Consider the following 20,328-nt stretch of genomic DNA (forward strand, 5'->3'; position numbering starts at 1 on the left):
TTACCTCATTAATTAAATCTAGAGGAAAAAATTCAGCTGATCTCAGTTCAAACTTTTATTGCTTTCTTGAGTCATTATTTCCCACATGTGGTATTTACACTGGTTTTCCTGTTTTGTTTTGCTTTTCTTGGACCTCTGTGGTAAATCTCTTATTAATTCTGTGTTGAAACCCAGATAACAGTGAACATTTGGCCCCACATCTGCAGTTTTCTGTGGGCTCTGATGAAATGTGCCTCCATTCAGCCATAAGTCCACTTTATTTAGGCCAGATGTCAGGTGGATTGTGACATTTGGGCCATGTCTGGACCACACAACACTTCCCCGTGGCATAGCTGAGTCAAAGGTGGCTCACATTAAGCCTGGATGTGTCTACTATATGGCCATCTTTTTCCAGGATAACATGACGTCCCATCTGTTGTACCAAAAGGTGACTGAGAGTGGGGAAAAAAAAAAAAAAAGAAAGAAGAAAAATTCATGTAATTTCTGAATATTGCACCTCCACCCCAAGTTGATCATTAAATCTGCAGTGCCATATTGTAGTACTTTAAATATTTAAGCACAGCTAATCCATCAAACACAGACGTGCATTGTGAAATGTGCTCCTTTTCTGTTAGAGCGAGTTAATGTTGACTTTTAAAATTGCACCTCCACGGTGTTTGTTTATTATGGTTTGAGTCTCTAAGCACACTGCTAGCTGCAGGGTGCAAAACCTGGCAGCGCAAAGCACCTGTCAGGGACCTCCTTAAGACTTTATTACAGAGTTAAACATTTTCTTATATCACTTTTAGGGGTGAGTATTTATGCTTTTCAAATTATTCTTTAAAAGGGTACCAATTTACCTCCTCCTTAGCACGCTGATATCTCATGTGTCTTTGTATTTATGTTGCCAAAGCGCAATATTGACGCATTAACGTGCTGTTTCACTCCTCAGTTTACTTTATTACACTTGTCCTGCATCCAAGGATAGCATTTCTTAAATGCACTGTAACTACACACACACACACACACACAAAACACACCTGGGGAAACATTCCTCGAGGGAAGTCATCAATCAGTTTTATGTCTTTCTCTGGGAAAGTTTCCTCCTCTCCAATCAAGCGTCGTCCCTCCTTCCTCCCTCCGCTTTGATTCTCTTTCTTATATTTCCATCTGTATCAGTTTTGTTCACATCTGAGAACGATCCACTCTGCCCAATTAACTTCAACCATTTTTCCTATTCCACCGAGGGATAATCGGGGCAAAACTGGAGAGTGAGATCTTTGCCTGGAGGATGAGATAAGGCTACTGCAAGTGAACTTCGTCTGCACCTTCAATTTGCCTGCCAGTGCTAATAAACCTGAAAGTCGAGAATCTGTGCTGTGTAAACGAAGAAAGACGTCCTTAACAAGCCATGAAATGTTGGGCTGAGCATTAAAAATTGTAGTTTGTGGTTAAAAAAAGGGGGGGGGGGGGGGTGATCTGTCTCTGGAATAATGGGAAGAATCAGCCTGTTTGTCTTTATTGTGATCTGTCTGATTTCTCCTGCTGCATGCTGTAACAGCAGGAATGCATCGGATTAGTAAAGAAACACCACAGAACTGTAAATTACAGAAAGCACAAACATATGAATGAAATGCATGTTTATCATAAGGGTGATAAATGGGAACTGGCAGATTGTTACAGTTTTTAAAAGCATTTGGTCACCGTTGAGCTGATTTGAGCTATTTTAAGCCCTGGTTTAATTTGGAGTGTCATGTACAAACTCATCTCTTGTTTTTGGATACTAAATCTCAGCAATCTGCAGTGCAATCAGTAACTGTGTGACAAAATAATGGAGTAAAAATATGTGTGGGACACATTACTCACAATTAAAACAGCAGTGCAAATCCTTTTTGTTAAACAGCACTCGTGTGCAGCACAAATACAGCTGTTGTCAGGAAATAACAAAACTCCTCTCACCCAGCAATAGAACAAAGAAGTGCGTCTTCTCTCTGCAGGCCCTATAAATAAAAATCTGCCTCCAAAAAAAGGTTCTTCTCCTGAAACAGTGGAGGTGTTTTTGTGAGCCAGTGAAGGCAGGCAATTAGAAATCAAAGATGAATTAGACTAAAAATATTCCTGCAGTGAGAATGAAAACATAAATGGATCTGCAACAAACAGATCGCCTGACAGCCAAAGCCCCGTTCATGCATTTGTGTACTCAGAGCTTCAGCTTTTTACTGTGATTTTATTAAGACATTTCCTGAAACCATGCACTTCTACTGAAAACCTTTTACATGACCTGATTATATAATCGATGAATAACTGGAAAAAAAAAAATACACGTTCTCAGGATACATTAGACTTTCCAAAAGGTTATCCAAACATTTGAACCTGATACCAACAGAACACTCAGCTGTAAAGTGTGTAAAGAATAAAGCTCTGGACTGGAGTTTTACACATTCTGCACTGGGTGCCAGTTTGGCAACGCGCGGTGTGACTCCCCTCCTCGGTGGGAGCTCTTGGCTCAGTTCAGTTGCTATTAGCAGAGACACCTCCCAGTTTATCCCGTTAATTCGCACCCCCTCTCCTCCACTCCCTACGTGCACCCTCCTCTTTCAGTACCCGGTGTGTTGCCCCCTCTCGGCAGGTTTGTCTGTTGCTGCGCTCTCCTCTGCACACCGAGCTGGATGTCGGGACACTTGCTGCGCTCCTCTTAATGATCAGGAGGGACCGCGGGAGCAGGAAGGAGAATCACTGCGACGACGCACATGGTGAGCGCCCGTGGCTGATTTTTTTTTGGGGTCATTTATCGGTTAGAGGTCGGCGGTATTTGAGGTGTTGTGAAGTTTTATCTCTGATTAGTCGCGCTGGGCGGAAGCAGCGACTGAACGGAAAGTGCGGATTTTCTTTTTCGCTGTGGGGCTAAAAAGATAGAAATGTCTATGAAAACAAATTAAACAACAAAAAAAAGCTCATAAATTACAAGAGAAGGACAATTATAATTACGTTTCCCTTTTAAATGATCATTTAAATTTCTAATCATTACAAAACGGATGGTGTATTCTGATATTTTTATATTGCTGATATATAAATCTTAAAATCCAGCTGATGGACGCGTTATATGCTTTAAAATGTAATTATGACTAATTTAACGCACTTCTTGCAAATTATCTGTAGGACTAGAAAAAACACGTTTAATACAGGGCTCCTTAAGAATGAAATGACCCCTCTAGTATAAACTGTTTTACCTCAGGTGGCACTGAAATTAAAACGATTATTTACCCAATGTTTTTATTTCTTCATTACAAAAATTAGAGTTGATTAAAACTGGATTTTTTTTTTTACCTGCAGCATTGCGCAAAAGGACAATTTTGTATACATATATTCTCATTTTATATATCTCTTTTAAATATAATTGTGAGTCTGTGCTTTTGCGATCATGTCCTTCGGTTACGGTTCAAATCTAAACTATCAAAACACAACAGCGCAAAACACGTTTGCCAATTAGCGGGGCCGGGAATGCGCCCATGTTATTTATTTAAATGTTAAACACAAGAAAGAATAATTATCAACATAAAAAAGTCAGGATGAAGTTTTCTGATCAGGTTGCGATAGCCCCGCTGTGTAAATAAAGCTTATAATTGGCTGGAGCAAATTTCTGCTCAACAAGTGCAATTAGCTCTGCTGAATTGAGCCAATTAGTCTCCGGGCTTCGCTCTCAGCTCTCGCCAAAGTAATCAGACTAAATATGATAAACATTTACGTTTAATGAACCGTGGCAAGCGGATCATTATAGTCTGAGGACTCAGGTTAAAGTCAACTCCGGCGTCCAGCGTGTGTCTGCGGGCTGTTTGCCTTTTAAGGCCCGTTTGCAGATTGTTGGTTTTCCTAAAGGTCCCCTTTGTGCGCCATTTGTCTCCCAGATAAATATTTCCGTATTTGTGTTAATATAGTCGGCCTGCTTTTCTGCCTTTCTTTTCTTTAAGAATATAGGGATTGAATTTTTCTGAATTGCTGTGAAGTCATAATTAAAACAACCTGAAGAACGTTTTTATGATTAATTAACTGGTGCAAAATACGTTGTTTTTTATTTATTTGTTCCAGCTCTCATAAAAGGCGCAAACCTTGCGGTGTTTTTGTTTTATTTTGCGCCTGCTTCTCATTATTAACCTGCTGTATGACACTATGTGGATTTAATTGGCACACAATTGCAAGCGCAGATTTTTTTTTTCCCATAATGCCCAAAGTTGTCTTTGGCCTGACTGCCGCATGGATTCCCAATGATTTCATTTCCATCTGTTTTTCAAAAAGATCATGTGAAGCTGGAGCTGCACTGAAAGCCTCTTGCCAACTTGCATGAGGCTGTAAAGGGGAAAATTGACAGGAAACTCCTCTTATAATATCAAGCGGGTAACATGTGTTTTTTTATTCAGAAATGAAGCAAGTAAATCTTGCAGGTCGGTGCAGAGAGACACCTTTCAGACCTGTGGGGGTACAGCTGACCCACGAGGATGCAGCATATATGCACCAGATTGGAAGTTTGGTGGAGATGCAAACATGAAGGACTGAGGCCTTTAGCTAAAGATACAAACAGCGATAATCCATTTTGTGCTGTCTGTTGCTTCCACCTCCGGGGCCACCCCACTAAATTTAGATTATTACACCTAAAACAGAACTCCTGGAATCTGCTCCGCGTGGAATAACACACACATGGGGTTCGACTGTGCAGGCAGGAATGCAGTTTGGGAATACAGAGGGCATGCATAGCCTTTCTCTTCTCACCCAGAGTCCAGGGTTGTATTTCTGACGGCTGAGGACAATTGCAAATTAACAAAGGTGTCAGTTTGGTAACATGCGCCAACAGGTGCCTGCTTGGTTCAGCTTCAAACACGTTGGCTATAAGACAGAGCTCATATAATTGATCATATTTATTTAAAGGCTCCGTGTCTTGGAGCGGAGCTGCAATGTTAAAACCCTGGGAAATCTTCCCAGAGACTCTCAGCTTGATATAAATCCACCTTATTAAACTGCACAGCCATGTGTTTATTTGCGCAATCCACTATTTAGTCTATTGAAACTCGTTACAAAGGTTGCAGAACAATTTGAATTTAGCACATTTCCCTCGGCGTGGTTGGCCGGAGCTGCCGCGCATGACGAGGAATGTTAAAATGTGTGAGACAGGCCAAATCCAGCTCATCTGCTCAGCAGAACAGCTCCAGACGCAGACAGGCCCAAAGCTGTGAGGGGTCAAAGGGTGTTAGCAGGTAGCAAAAGAGAAACCACACACTCATTTCCTGCTAAATCACAAAAAAGAGACAAGCTTGCTGCAGAAGCATTAAAATACTTAAAAAAAAACAAAAAAACAGTCAATTTATGGCTGATAAGTTCTCATAAGGAGATTTTTATTCTTCAGATAGATTCCTAAACCAAACATCAGTAATACAACATTTATATATTTATTATATATTCATGACAGAAACAGACATAACCCATCAAAACTAATCTCGAAAAAAAGAAACATGCATGGCGGGAACGATTATTATTACCATGTTATTACCCTATAAGATCAGCTGTCCCTCTGAAAGCCCCACCATACTCATAAATATACAGCACTCTTCAGTATAATACTGGCCAGGAGCACGCAAATACTTTTGCAAACAGCATTTTCAACAGCAACCCTTACACAGCTTACTGAGTTATTATTTTACGTTGATTTTCTTATCCATTTATTCAGACTTAAAAACTTCTGAGCACGTGCACGAATTCCTGCAACTTCAGCCCCCACCCAAATCATTAAACAACTCTTGTTTCTGCTCCCACCGTCTCGGCTTCTTTCAAGTTCAGACACATTGCAGCATTATGAAGAACGGGAGATTTACGCTGGGAAATAAACGAGGACTGCAGAGCACGAACACCAGCGCCGGCTCTCCTCGCTCTCTCCTGTTCGACTATGCTGTAAACATGCCCCCAGGTTGTCAGCAAGTATTTTTCCAGCCCCTTGCCAGCCAAGCATAGCTGCTTCTAAAGATCACCCACCGGAGATGTTGTTGATCTCATCATACCACTATTTGGCTGTATAATCTTTTTGAGAGGCAGATTGCTGCCAAGTTATTTCAAACTTTCTCGACTGCACACGGAGCCTTAAAACTGAATGCATATTTGTTTTGTCGATAGCTGTTGTGTTGCATTTTAGACTTTATTTTGCAGCTAATAAAAAGGGGACAAAACTGAACTGAAGATTGAGGCCTCTACATGTAGCCAACAGGAAACTGTTGCTTATTCCTTCAGAGGAAATACCGCTCGTCTTTAGCATTTTTCCCCCCCAACATGCTGGCTGTGTGGATTTATGGAAAGCGGTAGAGAAAAACGGTCATTGAAATCATATCTGCTGTGCGGTGCCAGAGAGTTGATCTGATTTCGGAAGAGGAGAGATTCTGCATCTGGCCCAGAGGGGCACATTAAAAAACCTCACGGGCCTCTCTCAGATGAGCATCCATTTCTCAGAGTGGTTGTAATGGGCCAATGTTTAATTAGTCATGTAATGTGACAAAGACAAGAGCAAGTGCATGTCACGGGAATGTTAAACAACCTCCCCCTTTCTCTTTTAGCCGTGTGTATGCTTCACCCCCAACACCCGCCCACTCGCTCGCAACTGCCCATCCGGTGAATTCTTTAGTGTAATCTCACCACTGCTTCCCTGAATCCTCTGATAACTTTTACCCTGCTCACCATCCCTTTGACTGTCTTCCCTTCTTATACAACCAGTGTATCGACACCACGTGAAACCGGAGACCCAATTAATCAGCCGATCAACTCGTATGTCCTGCTTTTTATCAGGGCGTTCAGGTTCCCGTGGGGCATGTCTCGACACGTCAGGAATGGCTAGCTGAGGCATTCTGGATCCCAGGAATGTAGCTCACTGGGCCCAGGGTCACAGTAAGACCACTAATCACCGCACTTGTTGCTTGTTTCCTGTAGCAACGCCATGAAACAAAGACGCCTGGTCAGCCTCTTAGTCCACATTTGTGCTCAATCAAGTTTAACCGATTCATTTTCTAGCATTTTGTTGCTTTTGGAGGCCAGCAGTTTGTCCCAGGCAGCCGAGAGACCGCCATGACCTGCATGCAGGACTCTTCAGAGTTGTGTGGTCCCAAAGGGGAGGCCTCATATTTCGGTCTTTGGCTAATTGAGCGGGATGACGAGGCCGGAGAGGCTCTCGGCCCCGTCCTCTCCTACGGGTTTGGTTTATGCAGCCCTGCTGACTTTGCTGTCAGTGTCACATGCTTGTTAGGACATCATCAATCTCACAGCAGTTAAGAATATTCCCAGAACAGAATGAAGGGGGCAGGTGATAGATGGGCAGGGAGACAGAAGAGCAGAGGAGAGGTTGTTTGAAAATGTCGAAGGAAGGCGGGTACAAATGAGAAGATGACAGTCCTTTAATGAAGAAAAGAAATCATTTCCTAAAAGTGAAACAAGAGGGTGCTGGACTCCCTTTGCAATGAACAAGCTTAAGAAGTGCTCATTGGGAAATGTGCTTCTGGGCTTTGTGTTAAGAGCGAAAAAAATACAATAAATCACCGGGTCCAGAGAAAGTAGGTGCATTGTTCATTTTGTCTGCATGCCAAAGCGAACGAACTCCAGTATCAAATCTCGACAGACAAATAAATTACATTCATCACCAATTATACGAAACGGGAAAGGATTTGTTTGCACTGCAGACCTACACAAGTCTGGGTTTGTCTTTTCCACGGAAGTATCCAAGCAGGGGGCTCAAGTCGAACACACATTTTGTTCTATAAATCATTTCTACCATCCCAAATGCTAATCTCCAACTCCTCTTCCTCCCTCTCTGTTTACTCGTGCCCTCGTTTCTACACCATGAACCTACAGACCGCTCATGGTCGGGGCCCTCTCTTGACTGCAGCACTGACCAATGGGAAAGCGATTTGGAAAGGGAGCAATAAATATGATGGATGTGGTCCAGCTCAGGTTCTAGTCCCAGCTGTTGGGCATGTTTTTTGTTATTTCAGACAGACCTGCTGCATGCGCGCCCTTCTTCACCCGCGCTCATCCACTCGTTTCGAGGTTATGGGGAGTTTTAAGATGGAGAGGCTCTTATAAGTTGTCAGGTTCAAGGGTTCAAACCAGTGGCTGACGCTACTGGGAAGATGGGAGATTACATTTTTACAGGATGAGATCTTTGCTGGCAGCCACCGAAAGCCAATAAGGTGTCTTTTAATAAAATAAAATAAATTAATTATTTAAAAAAAAAAAGGCAACTTGCACTCAGAAACTAAGTTTTGTTCCTGTCATGTTTCACATGAGAAGAATGACAATAAAGCTCTTTGAATCTTTGAAGTGATGCATTGTGTGGTGTTGTGTGTTTTCAATAAGGGCACAGGTGGTCCATCTTAGATTTCCTTCTTTGGCTTCAAATGCGTATCATATAAATCAGTCAGTTTATTTTTTTTTGTTCTTTTCTGATCTTGCTCATGTGGTTTTCTTTTAAAAAGTTATCTATTTTTTTCCTCTCACAGGCTGGATGACATGATGTTCCAACCCTTTTCCCTTCCCCCCTCCACCTCTCTTTTTCCTGGTTTCCTTCTGCTCCTCCTTCTCCTCCATCCTTCCCTCATCTCCTCTTCCCTTCTCCATGCCCCGCTGAGCTGGACTTCACCTCATGACCCCTGCTACCACCCAGATGGCCGTCCGCGACACTGCCTGTCAGAGTTCATTAATGCTGCCTACGGGGTCCCGGTCAATGTGAGCCACTCGCTACAAGGAGATGATTACGACAGCCACATCACCACCTTAACGGACCTCCACAACCCCCACAACCTCACCTGCTGGATGGCTGACACAGGTACTGACACCGGGGACTGGGTCTTTACCCTACCACTGGGCCGCCGCTTTGAGATCACATACATAAGTTTGCAGTTCTGCCACCAAGGGGAGCCATCTGACCCCATTGCCATCTCCATCCTCAAGTCGATGGACCATGGGCGCACCTGGAGGCCAATGCAGCACTACTCCAGCGACTGCCTCAGGAACTTCAGACTACCTTCACAGACAGTGGCCCAAACAAGGCACCAAGAGACGGAGCCCCTCTGCTCAGACCCCCGCCCTCTACAGAAGCAGCGAGGAGGCATGGTGCTGGCCTTCTCCACTTTAGACGGGCGACCATCCTCTCCCGATTTTGACTATAGCCACACCCTCCAGGACTGGGTGACAGCCACGGACATCCGTGTGGTCTTCCACAGGGTGTCCAATGAGGCTAAGGTCAGCAACTTGGATAAGACAGAAGAAGCGAGATGGCTTGATGGTGGACATGACATCAGAGAGACTGGTGTTGTGAGGTGGAGAACGGACTCCAAGGGTCAGACTGGAGATCAGGGGGACAAGGTAAACACAGATAATACACTGGCATTTTTTGACAGGGATACAAAAAACTCAGAGATAAGGATGTGGAACAAAGGGGATAAAATAGACAAGCAGGTCAGGAAGGGTCATTATAAAGGCTCAGGTCAAGATGAAGATGGGCACAATGTGACCAGCAAGGAAGGAGGGGACAGGTTCAGCACGGACACGCTCACTTCTCCTAAGAAAGGTGGGAAAGGCAGAGGGCGTGGTCGCAAGAAGGAAAACAATCGTTGGCTGCCTTGCCCCAGTGGAGGCTGCAAATGGACAGTTGAGGGGCGGAGCAAAAGCAGCAAAGGGCAGGAGCTGAGGAAGAGGAGGAACAATAATCACAACATAAGGCCAAGTGTCAGGAATCTGCAGGGGAGCCAGCCATCGGCTTTTAAGCCCCCTGTCCGAGCTCTTCTTGCCCTCTCAGACCTGCAAGTCGGGGGCAGGTGTAAATGTAATGGACACGCGTCCAGGTGTCGCCGAGACGATGCAGGTCGTGCAGTGTGTGTGTGCGAGCATCACACAGCGGGGCCAGACTGTGATGTGTGTGAGGACTTCTACTTTGACAGACCGTGGCATCGAGCTACACCCACGAACCCAAACCCCTGTATCGGTGAGTCCTGCATCATGCTGATTTTACAAAGGTTACATAAGTATCCCCCCCCCCCTTTAGTCTTATGAAAGAAAAATATTGTACCTGTCATAAACTGTACATATACCAAAGACAGTGTGGGGTTGAATCCCAATTTTTAAGCACAGATTTATAAAGGCTATAACTCATCCAGCAACTTAAAGTCACTCAAACAGAACAAGCCAGACATCTGTTTTCAGCATTAGCATGAATACTTTTGCATATCAGACACTAGATCTTCACCAATACTGAACCTCTGAGGTGCAGACATGGTACAGAGGTCTGGTACAGTAACTTGAATTACTCACTGAAATTCAGCTACCTGATCACTCCAACAACACACCCCTAATTATACATCACTTTAAACCTTAAAACAATTTAAATGAGTGAGTTTCAGAAAAATGTGATACACCCCCATGCAGTTGATGCGAAGGGGGCATTAACTATAGGGAGTTATTTTGTACCACACAATAAACTTATTTAGCATGCAAATCTATGAGGTCTAACTGTAGACAATACAAAAGATGGATCATGCCTCCCATTGTTTAGTAATTACCATCGTGAATGTGTTTGCTGTCACCATCGTGGCATTTTGAAAGTGGACATAGAAAAGGGAGGATCTGACTGTGAAACACCAAGGACACCGCAGGCTTATTGGCTAATGACTTGTCAATAAAGAAGTCATACTCTTTATAACGCCCCTTTCTGACTCTTATAATTAACAAATTACAAAATGAGCAGAATGTTTTATTCACTATGACCTGAAAGTACCAGATGAGCCCATAAATTCATAAATAATGTGCTCACTGAGGTCACAGAGCGAGGGAGCCCTTTTTCCCATACTGGAGTTTTTGCAATCAGAGGAGTGCTCCCCTGCTGGCCATTAAATAGAATGCAGGTTTAAGCCATTTTCGCATTGGCTTCATTTTTCAGATCCAAAAGCTTTGTTCATCTTTCATGATCTCTTTGGAGATTAACTTACTTTAGAAGCCAGCCTCAAGCGGCCATTCAGAGCGCTGCAGTTGATGTCAACATGTCTGCGATCAAACTCAAAGTCATAAAAGCAGAAATTTCCCTTATTTGGTACTTTTTGAATGTAATATTGAAGACAAACTGTTGGATTTGAATAATATGAATAATAATTTTCTCCACCCATGAAACTGAGTATATAAAAACAGAAGAGCTGTTTTTTTTTTTCATTGGTATTCATCAGTATTTAATCTGCTTTGACTTTGTCCAGCCTGCGAGTGTAACGGCCACTCCAACAAATGCCGCTTCAGCATGGAGGTGTTTCAGCAGTCGGGCCGGCGCAGCGGAGGCGTGTGCCAGAAGTGTCGCCACCACACGGCCGGACGCCACTGCCAGTACTGCCAGAGCGGATACACCCGCGACCACAGCAAGCCACTCAGCCACCGCAAAGCCTGCCAACGTCAGTGACTGGATGTGTGTGTTTACTGTATATGTGGTGGGGGACAAAGGAAGGAGGACAGAGGAAGTGCATGAGCAGCACCTTTGACTGACTGTACATTCCCTGAAGATAAAAAGCAAATCAGAGTGTGATCGTGTTTATGCCTGGCTATCATAATGTGTGTTGCTATGTGAGCTTACGCGGCCCGCTCTGTCTCTGTACGAGCGTACAAAAGTGTTAACGGGGTGGTAACACTGTGAGAGTGGGCAGCTATTCCAGTTAGTGATACACAAAAACACACGCAAACTGCACTGAGCTGCCACCTGTGCCCCTATCGTTACCACCTGTGGCGTCTGCCATGACCCCCTGACCCCCTGACCTTTGACCGGTGTCATGTCCTAACTCTAGCTGAGTTGTGTGCAAGCTTGACTGCTGGTCTAATACTGTGCTGTATATCCAAAGTTAGTAGGCCATATGAGCTTGACACACATCCAGGGATAATAAAAAATATTAAACACTCCCATATTTTATCACTTTTAATGCATGAAACAAGAGTAAGCTGCAAATTTATAAGCTTTTAGTTCTGATTTATTGCTGCTACATTTCAATTAGTCAGCAGAGAGAGGCCAGCGGTGAGACAGTTACTCATTTTCTCCAGGCAGGTTATTTGGACTCATTGTAAGGGTTCGTGTAAACATTATTCGAGTGTGAACAGAGCTGCTGAGGAGAGGCTTCCTCTCCCCATCTGTCTTCTCTCATTGGGCCTCATCTTTTGAAAGTGGCGGTAAATAAAAAGCTCTGTGATGTAAACGATGGCAAATCCAGGCAGTAATCATTATACTGTGTAACAGCCAATACTGCTAATATCTACTTAAGATTGGTTCTCTTCACTAAAAACAGCAGAATGATAATGATTCCCTGCAATCATGTGAAATTTTGTTAATACCCCCACTGAGGAATTTGTCTTTGTTTACCCATCAGGAAATAGACCCCCTGGTGTTAGTAAAGGTCTTTTGTCATGCACAAGGACACACCTGAGGTCACATGCCAGCTGCCATTCAGGATTAAAGCTGGTCCCGCCACTGACGGATGATCTCTTAAATCCTGTCTTTTCTTTGCCACAAGTTATTTTTAATATATCTTTAACCTTCTTTCACTTAAAGAAATACTGATAGTTCCCATCAACTCCACACGGTAACTTTTTGGTTCACAGCATGTTTATGTTGGCTTTGCTATCGGGACCAGGTGTGAACATGCTGAAACATTTAGCAGACAAACAGTCAGATATTTTCCCAGGGAATCGGTGGAGAACAAAGCTGAGGCAAAAAGAGGACAGATCTCTAACATACAGGCACCGGATGGATTACTTTGAAAGGAATGGCCGTGTTGTTTCATTTCAGTTTGCTAATGTGCACGCACTGTAAGGTTGTGCACGCATTAGCAAATTGTGTTGTTTTTACAGCTTGTATGGGTACCTTCAAAATATTGTTTCTTCAACTTGTGTGCTCCACATAAAACGATCGCTTCTCTAATCTGCTCTTTCTTCTTTCCCAGCGTGTCAGTGCCATCCTCTGGGGCAGTGGGTCGCTGGTGCAACCAGACGTCAGGTCAGTGTCTGTGTCGAGAAGGCGTGACCGGCCTCAGGTGTAACCGCTGCGCCCCCGGTTACAAACAGGGACGATCCCCTCTACGGCCCTGCATACGTAAGTGTACCACCCACGCTGGTGTGCATCTGTTAGAAAAAATATTATGTTCCACTTTAAAAGCAAAACAAAGCTTTCTTCCTCTTTCTGCCGGTTAGATTTTACAAGGTTTGTCTGACCACACTGTTTGTTTGCACCTGCCACCAAAGCGTAGAGTGTGGCACTGCATGCAAACACTTTTCATAACTGTTCCTAACAAATGCAGTGGTCAAATCACACCATTTTGTCCTCATCTACAGCAACTCTTAAATCATTATTGGCTGTTCTCAACTGGGCTGGACTTGAGAGTTAACACAAAAGGGTTTATTATACTCAGACATTTTCACAGGGATACAGTTCCAATAAAACAGTTCATTTAACACATTTCAATGGGCTATACATGTCTGAATATAGTCTATTGGTAATCAGCCTGCTAAAGTAACAACTATGATGAGCAATAACACTTTGAAAATTAAAATTACCTAATGACTGAAACATCACTTCAGTATTGGCTGCCTAGATATTCTTCTCCTCTCTGAAAGGAGCAGTGGGCTCTGCCTTTTGTGCCGGGGGTCTGGGTCCGTCTGAGGGATTGCCCTCCTCCTCCTCCTCCTCCTGCTCATCACTTTGTTTCAATGTTTTTCACGTGTTTGTGTAAATTGGTGAAATTGCTGCAGCGGCAAATAGCCATCATGCTCTCTCTCACTTCGGCCTACATCTGTCTGCTCAGTGCTGTGGAGTCACATGACGGCACGACAACAAAACACAGCAGAGCAGGCGAGGAGGAGGAGGAGGGCGAGGAGGAGGAGGAGGAGCAAAGTGTGACTGCAAGATGTGAGAGGAGCCATGTTTGCACACTCATGTCTACTTTTTGATGAAATGGGAGCAATGTAGTGAACATAGAGCATTGAGCCAGTATCGGTCTAATATGCTGCTGTCAATACTGTCGAAATTTGGATTGATCCACTCGCCTCTACTAATTAAGACGCACCTTTTCTTTGACAATGAAGAACTCCTCATTCATCTCCTGCAGAACAACAGATTTACTTTTGTATACTTTCATCCTGGAGGCAGAGTAAAGGGACGGATTCTCCGTGAGCTACAGGCCGTGTAAAGCGTCACCAAAGTGGAGCTCTGGTGAAATGTTTGTGTCTGACAACACAAGAAAGATTAACTGCAGTTAAGTGCTGCAGTTTTTTGCACATATGTGAGAACCTTCCAAACTATGAATAGAGCCCTTAAATCTGAAAACAAAGCCTTCTAGTTATGACAACCTCTTTTGTTTGTTTTTACAAGGATTGATTTCATAACATCACACAGTCTTACCCTGATTAAAAATGTTCTCTCAGCACTCCACACCCTTTGGCTTTTAATAGTTTGTTGTCAGTCATGACAAAGTGACCTCCTTAATTTCTCCTTCAGCCTCATTTACTCATGGCCTAAATGGATTAAACCATCCTATCAAGCTCTGTAAGCCTTTATCAAATTGTAGCTCAATATAAATAGGGCCGCTGCCCTCCAGTCTAATTTGGCCCAGTCACCCAGCGTGTCTCCTTTTCATCATCCCTAGAGATGGTTTCCACAGCAGCGATAACACGAGCTGAGCACTACAGGGGAAACCTCATCTCCTGCTGATCTGGTATCAGCGTCAGATCAAGAGGATTGCTGCCACTCACATCTCTGCGCCTGGCCAGCAACAAACATCAGCCATGAGCGCTAATCCACGCACACACCCTGGGCTAATCGCACGAGTGCCGACAACTACATAGGCACTGACGCTGTGTAAGTCCCAATCAGGTGACATAGGGAGCCAGTAGCAGGGAGCTTCACACCTGTTGCACACCTCAAAACGCCCCCATCGAAGGGCCCAGACTCATAACTCTCCTAGTGAAAGCAGTGAGTGAAAGAGAACCTTGTTTGTTTTTACTCCCAGACCATCTCAGTCTATGTATAGCACCTCTCTATTCCCACCACCGCCTCCAATACCTCGCCTACTCCTCATCAGACAGACCTAAAGGCATGCAGCAGTCATGCTAAATTCAGTGTTAGCGGCCATTAAACTATTTTATCTACACCTTGAATAAACCTTGAAGTTAGCAGAATTAAATGTCTACTGTCCAGCCTTAAAGGGGCGCACGTGTGGTCAAACTTAGCCAACTAAAGCTAAAGTTATATGGCGTCCAAGCTAGCAGGTGAGATAGCCGCAGCTAGACTTTGCTAAACTTTTCATATGAAAAAAAAAAGAAGATTGAGATGATTTGTTACAATTTAGTGAACAGTTATTCCACATAATTAAAGCGATTTGAATTTCTGTCACCTGAACCAAAGTCATCGATAGCCTCAAGTTTTGCCCTGCGTCAGCCATCATGAAAGGTTACTGGCGCAGTTGTTCTGAAGCATTATATAAAATAACTATAATTTCAGTGGTCATCAGGACATAAAAAATTATATGTATACAATCACCAGGTAAATCTGACAAAAAACACTTTCAAAGTTTGCTGACTTTGCAGCATTAAAATATTTCTCCCCTCTGGCAGTTTTTCTATTTCTACCACCATCTTTGCTGATTTCAAGTCAGGATCCTCAGATAATGTCCCAGCTTTCTATTCCAGTCAGTTTAATATGGGTTCAGAAAGTAGTAGTGTTGGACTCCCATTAACATGAAATCTCAGTCAATATAAAGTCTTCTCAAACTAAACCGAGTTATTTTATTTAGTTTGTCAGTTTCCCCTCGATCGGCTTTTTATTTGTTGCAAAATACTCAGTGTGATACCTCTACGTTGGTTTGAGGTACTTCTTGAATGTTGCGTGGATGACTTTCTTAGATTTTCTAGCAAGAAAAACTTTGTTTGTGAATTGCTTTCTGCTACCTTTTTATAATTTAGAAAAACACTAAAACAAAATGTTCTTATAGAAAAAATGAGAAGAAAAAAACTCTACAGTGACTCGAATTGTTGCCCAGCTACTTGTCATCACAGTTTGACAGCAGTATCCCTGGGTTTATGATGCTGACATCAGAGGCGATAGTTGTTACAAGTCTGATACTTTTCTTGCTGTTGTACACTGACCAGTTTTGACCTGCAAAATGATCTCTGGGTTTCAAACATGCCTGCTGGAAAGTCATCCAGTTGCACACCAAAATTTAAAGTTTTTTTCCCTTTTTCATGAAGTTTCATAAGGTCGGGCTCGGTAGTTTTTACGTGATTCTGCTGACCTACTAAAAGATATTGCGAGATATACTGTAGGACAGTTCTTGTATCTTGCAATGTCAGTGGCAAAACATAGGTTTTACCCAGCTCATGCAGGTAGCCCCTGTTGCCTCATTGTGACCTTTCACACGTACTACAAGAACACACACACACACCAACCCACAGCACCTTCTTGACTTTTAAACACGGGGGACCGTCAGCTGGATGGGGGTGTAGGGTGTCACTGGCCCAGTTGTGTCAGAGAAGACCGGACCTGGACAGGGGACGAAGCGTGAGCTTATATGGCAGCAGTGTCACGCACAAATTTTTACAAGAGCCTGGGTAATGCATGCACGGCCAACCAGGATGTTAATTTTCAATCCCCACCTCTGACACACACTTCACTCTGTTTAATGTTTGAGACAAAACCATGCGTGAAGTGCAGGTCTGACCTTATTAAATTCCAAAAAGTAAAGTTTGTGTCCGGCTGTGTGTTTGAGGGAGCGCTACAGGACGGGCTTGAAGACCATAAAAGGACCACACACTCAGTCATTTTGACATTCGCTTATCTTCTGCATGGGCATGCCTCACGCACCGAGAGGCATTCAAACACAACACATATATAATGCACACAAGTGCAACAAACTGACAGCTCCGGTAGGTAGCCTGAAGTTTCTCTGTGTGTCTGTTCTTGTCACCTGTCTGAAACTGTGTTTATGCTTGCAGGAATTCAGGTGGCTGCTCCAACTCCAGTGTACCAACCTCAATACAGCATAGGTAGGTCTGCTTCATGGCAGTCCTGGAGATAGAAAATACTTTGCATCATTGCCACAAAGTTCCTTGATTTTATTTATTTATTATATTATATATTATATCTTGAAAAACAGTTTTACACAGAAAGATTGTTGCATAATTATTCTGGTTTCTATTATTTCTAAAGCCATCTACTGACTAAACCTCTAGTACTCTTGTTATTAAAGCAAATGAGAAGTTCAGAGTAACTTTTACTGAAAGGAAATAAGACAGTATTGTGGGTTATGGTTGTAATATTACATTAAAATAAGGCAGGTAAAATACTAAAGTCAAAATTCACACAATCTTTCTACTGTAAATTCTTCTGCCTGCTGTAACCTGCCATAACAACTTACGATATCCGAATGTCTCATGCAGGAAATTGTGTAACTGACAATAATGTTTGATTGAATAACAACAATAAAGGTTTTCCACTTTCTGTCCTCTCTGCCCCCCCTCTCCCCGTTGATGTCACCACAACGTTTAGATTTATGGCTTTTTTGTGGGATCATATATCAGGTCTCCTCTGAAGGTGCGCCGCATATTTTTTAACAGATCGGTTCTTGAATTGAAACTGCTTCAGGAGCCGCTGCTCTCACTCTTCGTGGAGTAGCTAACCACTCCCTCCTAGCGGCGGCTCGAGGAATGTCCCACCTGCTGCAGTTGGGATCATCTGTTAGTCAAAGGATACTGTGATGACAAATAGAAGCAGCCATATTGTAATTAGGGGAAAAGACATGTGCTGATATGCTTGCTATGAAATGATATCCCCTCTCATTTGATGACCCCCCCCCCTCTCTCCCTGCCTGTCTCTCATGTAGCAGAGGAGTGTGTTTCATACTGCCAGCCTTCTCAGGTTAAAGTCAGGATGAACTTGGACACCTATTGTCTCAAAGACTATGGTTAGTGGCCTTTTTTTAAATTTTGGTTTAATTACTATGATTAGTTATTATATTGTTTAAAAAAAGGAAAAAATGTTTATACTTTCCTGCTACCCAGAGTTTCTCATCGTCACAAACTGAACCCATATTAGAACTGCATTCATGTGGAAGATAATCAAAATAGTGGACATGCTGTGCTCCATATTTTTTCTTGGACTCTATTAGAGCAATTGTGCATGATTCACAGCTCAAAGTAATCCTTAGTTTTCATATTTATTAGCTCCTCTCCCATTAAACTAATTTTCTTTTGATTGGCTGCTCCTCGCACACAGCAAATTTGAGCAGCAGTTGGGCGGGGCTTCTGTGCTACTTGTACATATGCTCACCTCATTATTTGAAGCTTCTGCCATATTTAATTTGAGCATCCACCACTGTAACAATGTATATATGACAGAAAAATAAAAGGAAAACCATAACAGGCCTTTGAATTAAACCTTCAAATTTACTGTCAGTCTGTTGATTGAAACTTAAATTGCCACAAAATATTTAAAGTGCAGAATAAAGGAAGCAATCAAAATAACCATTTTTAAGTCTGTGTCTGTGTTTGTTAGTGCTGAAGGTGCAGGTGAGAGGGATGGAGCGTTCAGGTCCCTGGTGGCAGTTCTCCATCTTGGTGCAAACCGTCTTCCGCACGAGGTCTACCTCCCGTGTTCGCAGGGGCCCCCAGTCCCTCTGGGTCCCCGACCGCGACCTTGGCTGTGGCTGCCCCGCCCTCCAGGTGGGTCGGACATTCCTCCTTATTGGAGCAGATGAAGGAGAGCGGGCCTGGGTGCCAGAGGAGAGGCGCCTGGTGGCGGATCGCTCCACTTTAGCCCTCCAGTGGCGGGAACACTGGAGCCCCAAACTCAGGGGCTTCCGGGGGCAGGACAAGAGGGGCCGCTGCCCACCGAAATCGCCAAACAACCAGCAGCACTTTAGGGAGCACACAAAACCCCAGTCTGGTTATGTCCCCCCTCACCTGCTGACTGAGAAAGATGCCGAGCCTCACGTTGCAAACACACCCGAGACTGAAACCACAGCAGCGCCGCACATGTTCAAAGTTAAATCCACTGAGGCGACACCACCGTCTTCTTCTTTACCTGATCCGGTTTGTTCTACTCAGAATCCTTCATAAAAAAAAGATTTAAAGACTCAAATTCTATTGCAAAAATCAGAAGAACTACAAGGAGTGAAATGGGCCTCAAATGGATTTTTCACCCCATGTTTCTTCACACAGAAACATGTACCCACCTGTCAGTTTATTTAAGTTTTTATAGGTTAATTCTGCAGCAACACAAAGTGGTAACATTTAGTGACGATGAAACTCTTTCACCAACAAAAATGATGATATGTAAAATGTAAGTATCATAATTTTAATATTTTCTACTGAGGAACTTTTTGAAAATTAAAGTCTGAACTTTGAAAAAAGTCATGCAGCATTTTTGTCTTGAAGACTTTTTAAAAAAAAATTAGATCATATTTATTTATTGAATTATTTTTACTTCAAACTACAAAATCTTAAAATATTTAACACAATAATTAGCATGATGGTAAATGTCTTAGCTAACAGACGTGCAAAAATGTGTTTTTTAATTTTTTTTTTTACTGGTAAATATTTTACTGTAAATTAGTCCAATCTAGCATATTAGACTTTTATTTTCTTAATTTAATTCATATTTAAAATAGAGAAGAGCATATACTGAGACTTAATCTCTTAAGCAGATTTCTCTTTCATGTGGCTCACATCGTGGTTGCAGCATAATTACAACACAGGGTGTCCATCATGTAAAATAAAACCAGTATTTCTAAAATAATTTTATTTTTAATCATTATTTAATATTACACAGATGTTGTGCAAGTGTGACCCGTCTGCTCAGTAGTTTTGCTGTTTCAATTTAAACTCAAATTCTCTTTATTTTGAACTATTTTGCAGATTAAATATGCACCGCCTAAAAGTATAACTCCACATAACTTATTTCTGTTCTTTCTGTTGGATATGGACATTAGCTAAAATATTTTTCACGCTCTATTGCATTGAGTTGCTTTACAGTCAGTTGCCCAGGTTGCGTTTTTTATCTTCATGTAAGAAAAACAAAGCTGTGACACCATGAGTGCATTGGGCTGCTATGTTAATAACTAACAATGTGTTAGTGCACAGACAGAAGAGTGCAACATGATGCGGTTCTTAATGTAAAAAAAAAAAAAAAATCACCAAAACTTTTATTCAAGACATGTATAATGAATAACAGTTGTGTTAAAATATCATTAAATTAGTTATTTAATTTGAATATCATCACTCTAGTATGTCCAAAGTAGTGGAATTTCACATTAAAAA

General features: G+C 42.6%; 1 protein-coding gene across 1 annotated transcript; it reads left to right on the forward strand.

Annotated features, from left to right (window-relative positions):
* The first annotated feature begins 2,587 nt into the window (after nucleotides 1-2,587).
* On the forward strand, nucleotides 2,588-19,357 carry LOC115797286 (netrin-1). The gene is given in 8 exon segments (XM_075074446.1): nucleotides 2,588-2,732; nucleotides 8,502-9,985; nucleotides 11,244-11,432; nucleotides 12,966-12,980; nucleotides 12,983-13,114; nucleotides 17,008-17,058; nucleotides 17,895-17,975; nucleotides 18,566-19,357. Coding segments are annotated over 7 exon segments (2,505 nt in total). The 5' UTR covers nucleotides 2,588-2,732; nucleotides 8,502-8,511; the 3' UTR covers nucleotides 19,129-19,357.
* The last annotated feature ends 971 nt before the right edge of the window (nucleotides 19,358-20,328 follow it).

The sequence above is a fragment of the Archocentrus centrarchus genome, chromosome 18, assembly GCF_007364275.1.
Source record: "Archocentrus centrarchus isolate MPI-CPG fArcCen1 chromosome 18, fArcCen1, whole genome shotgun sequence".
NCBI lineage: Eukaryota > Metazoa > Chordata > Actinopteri > Cichliformes > Cichlidae > Archocentrus > Archocentrus centrarchus.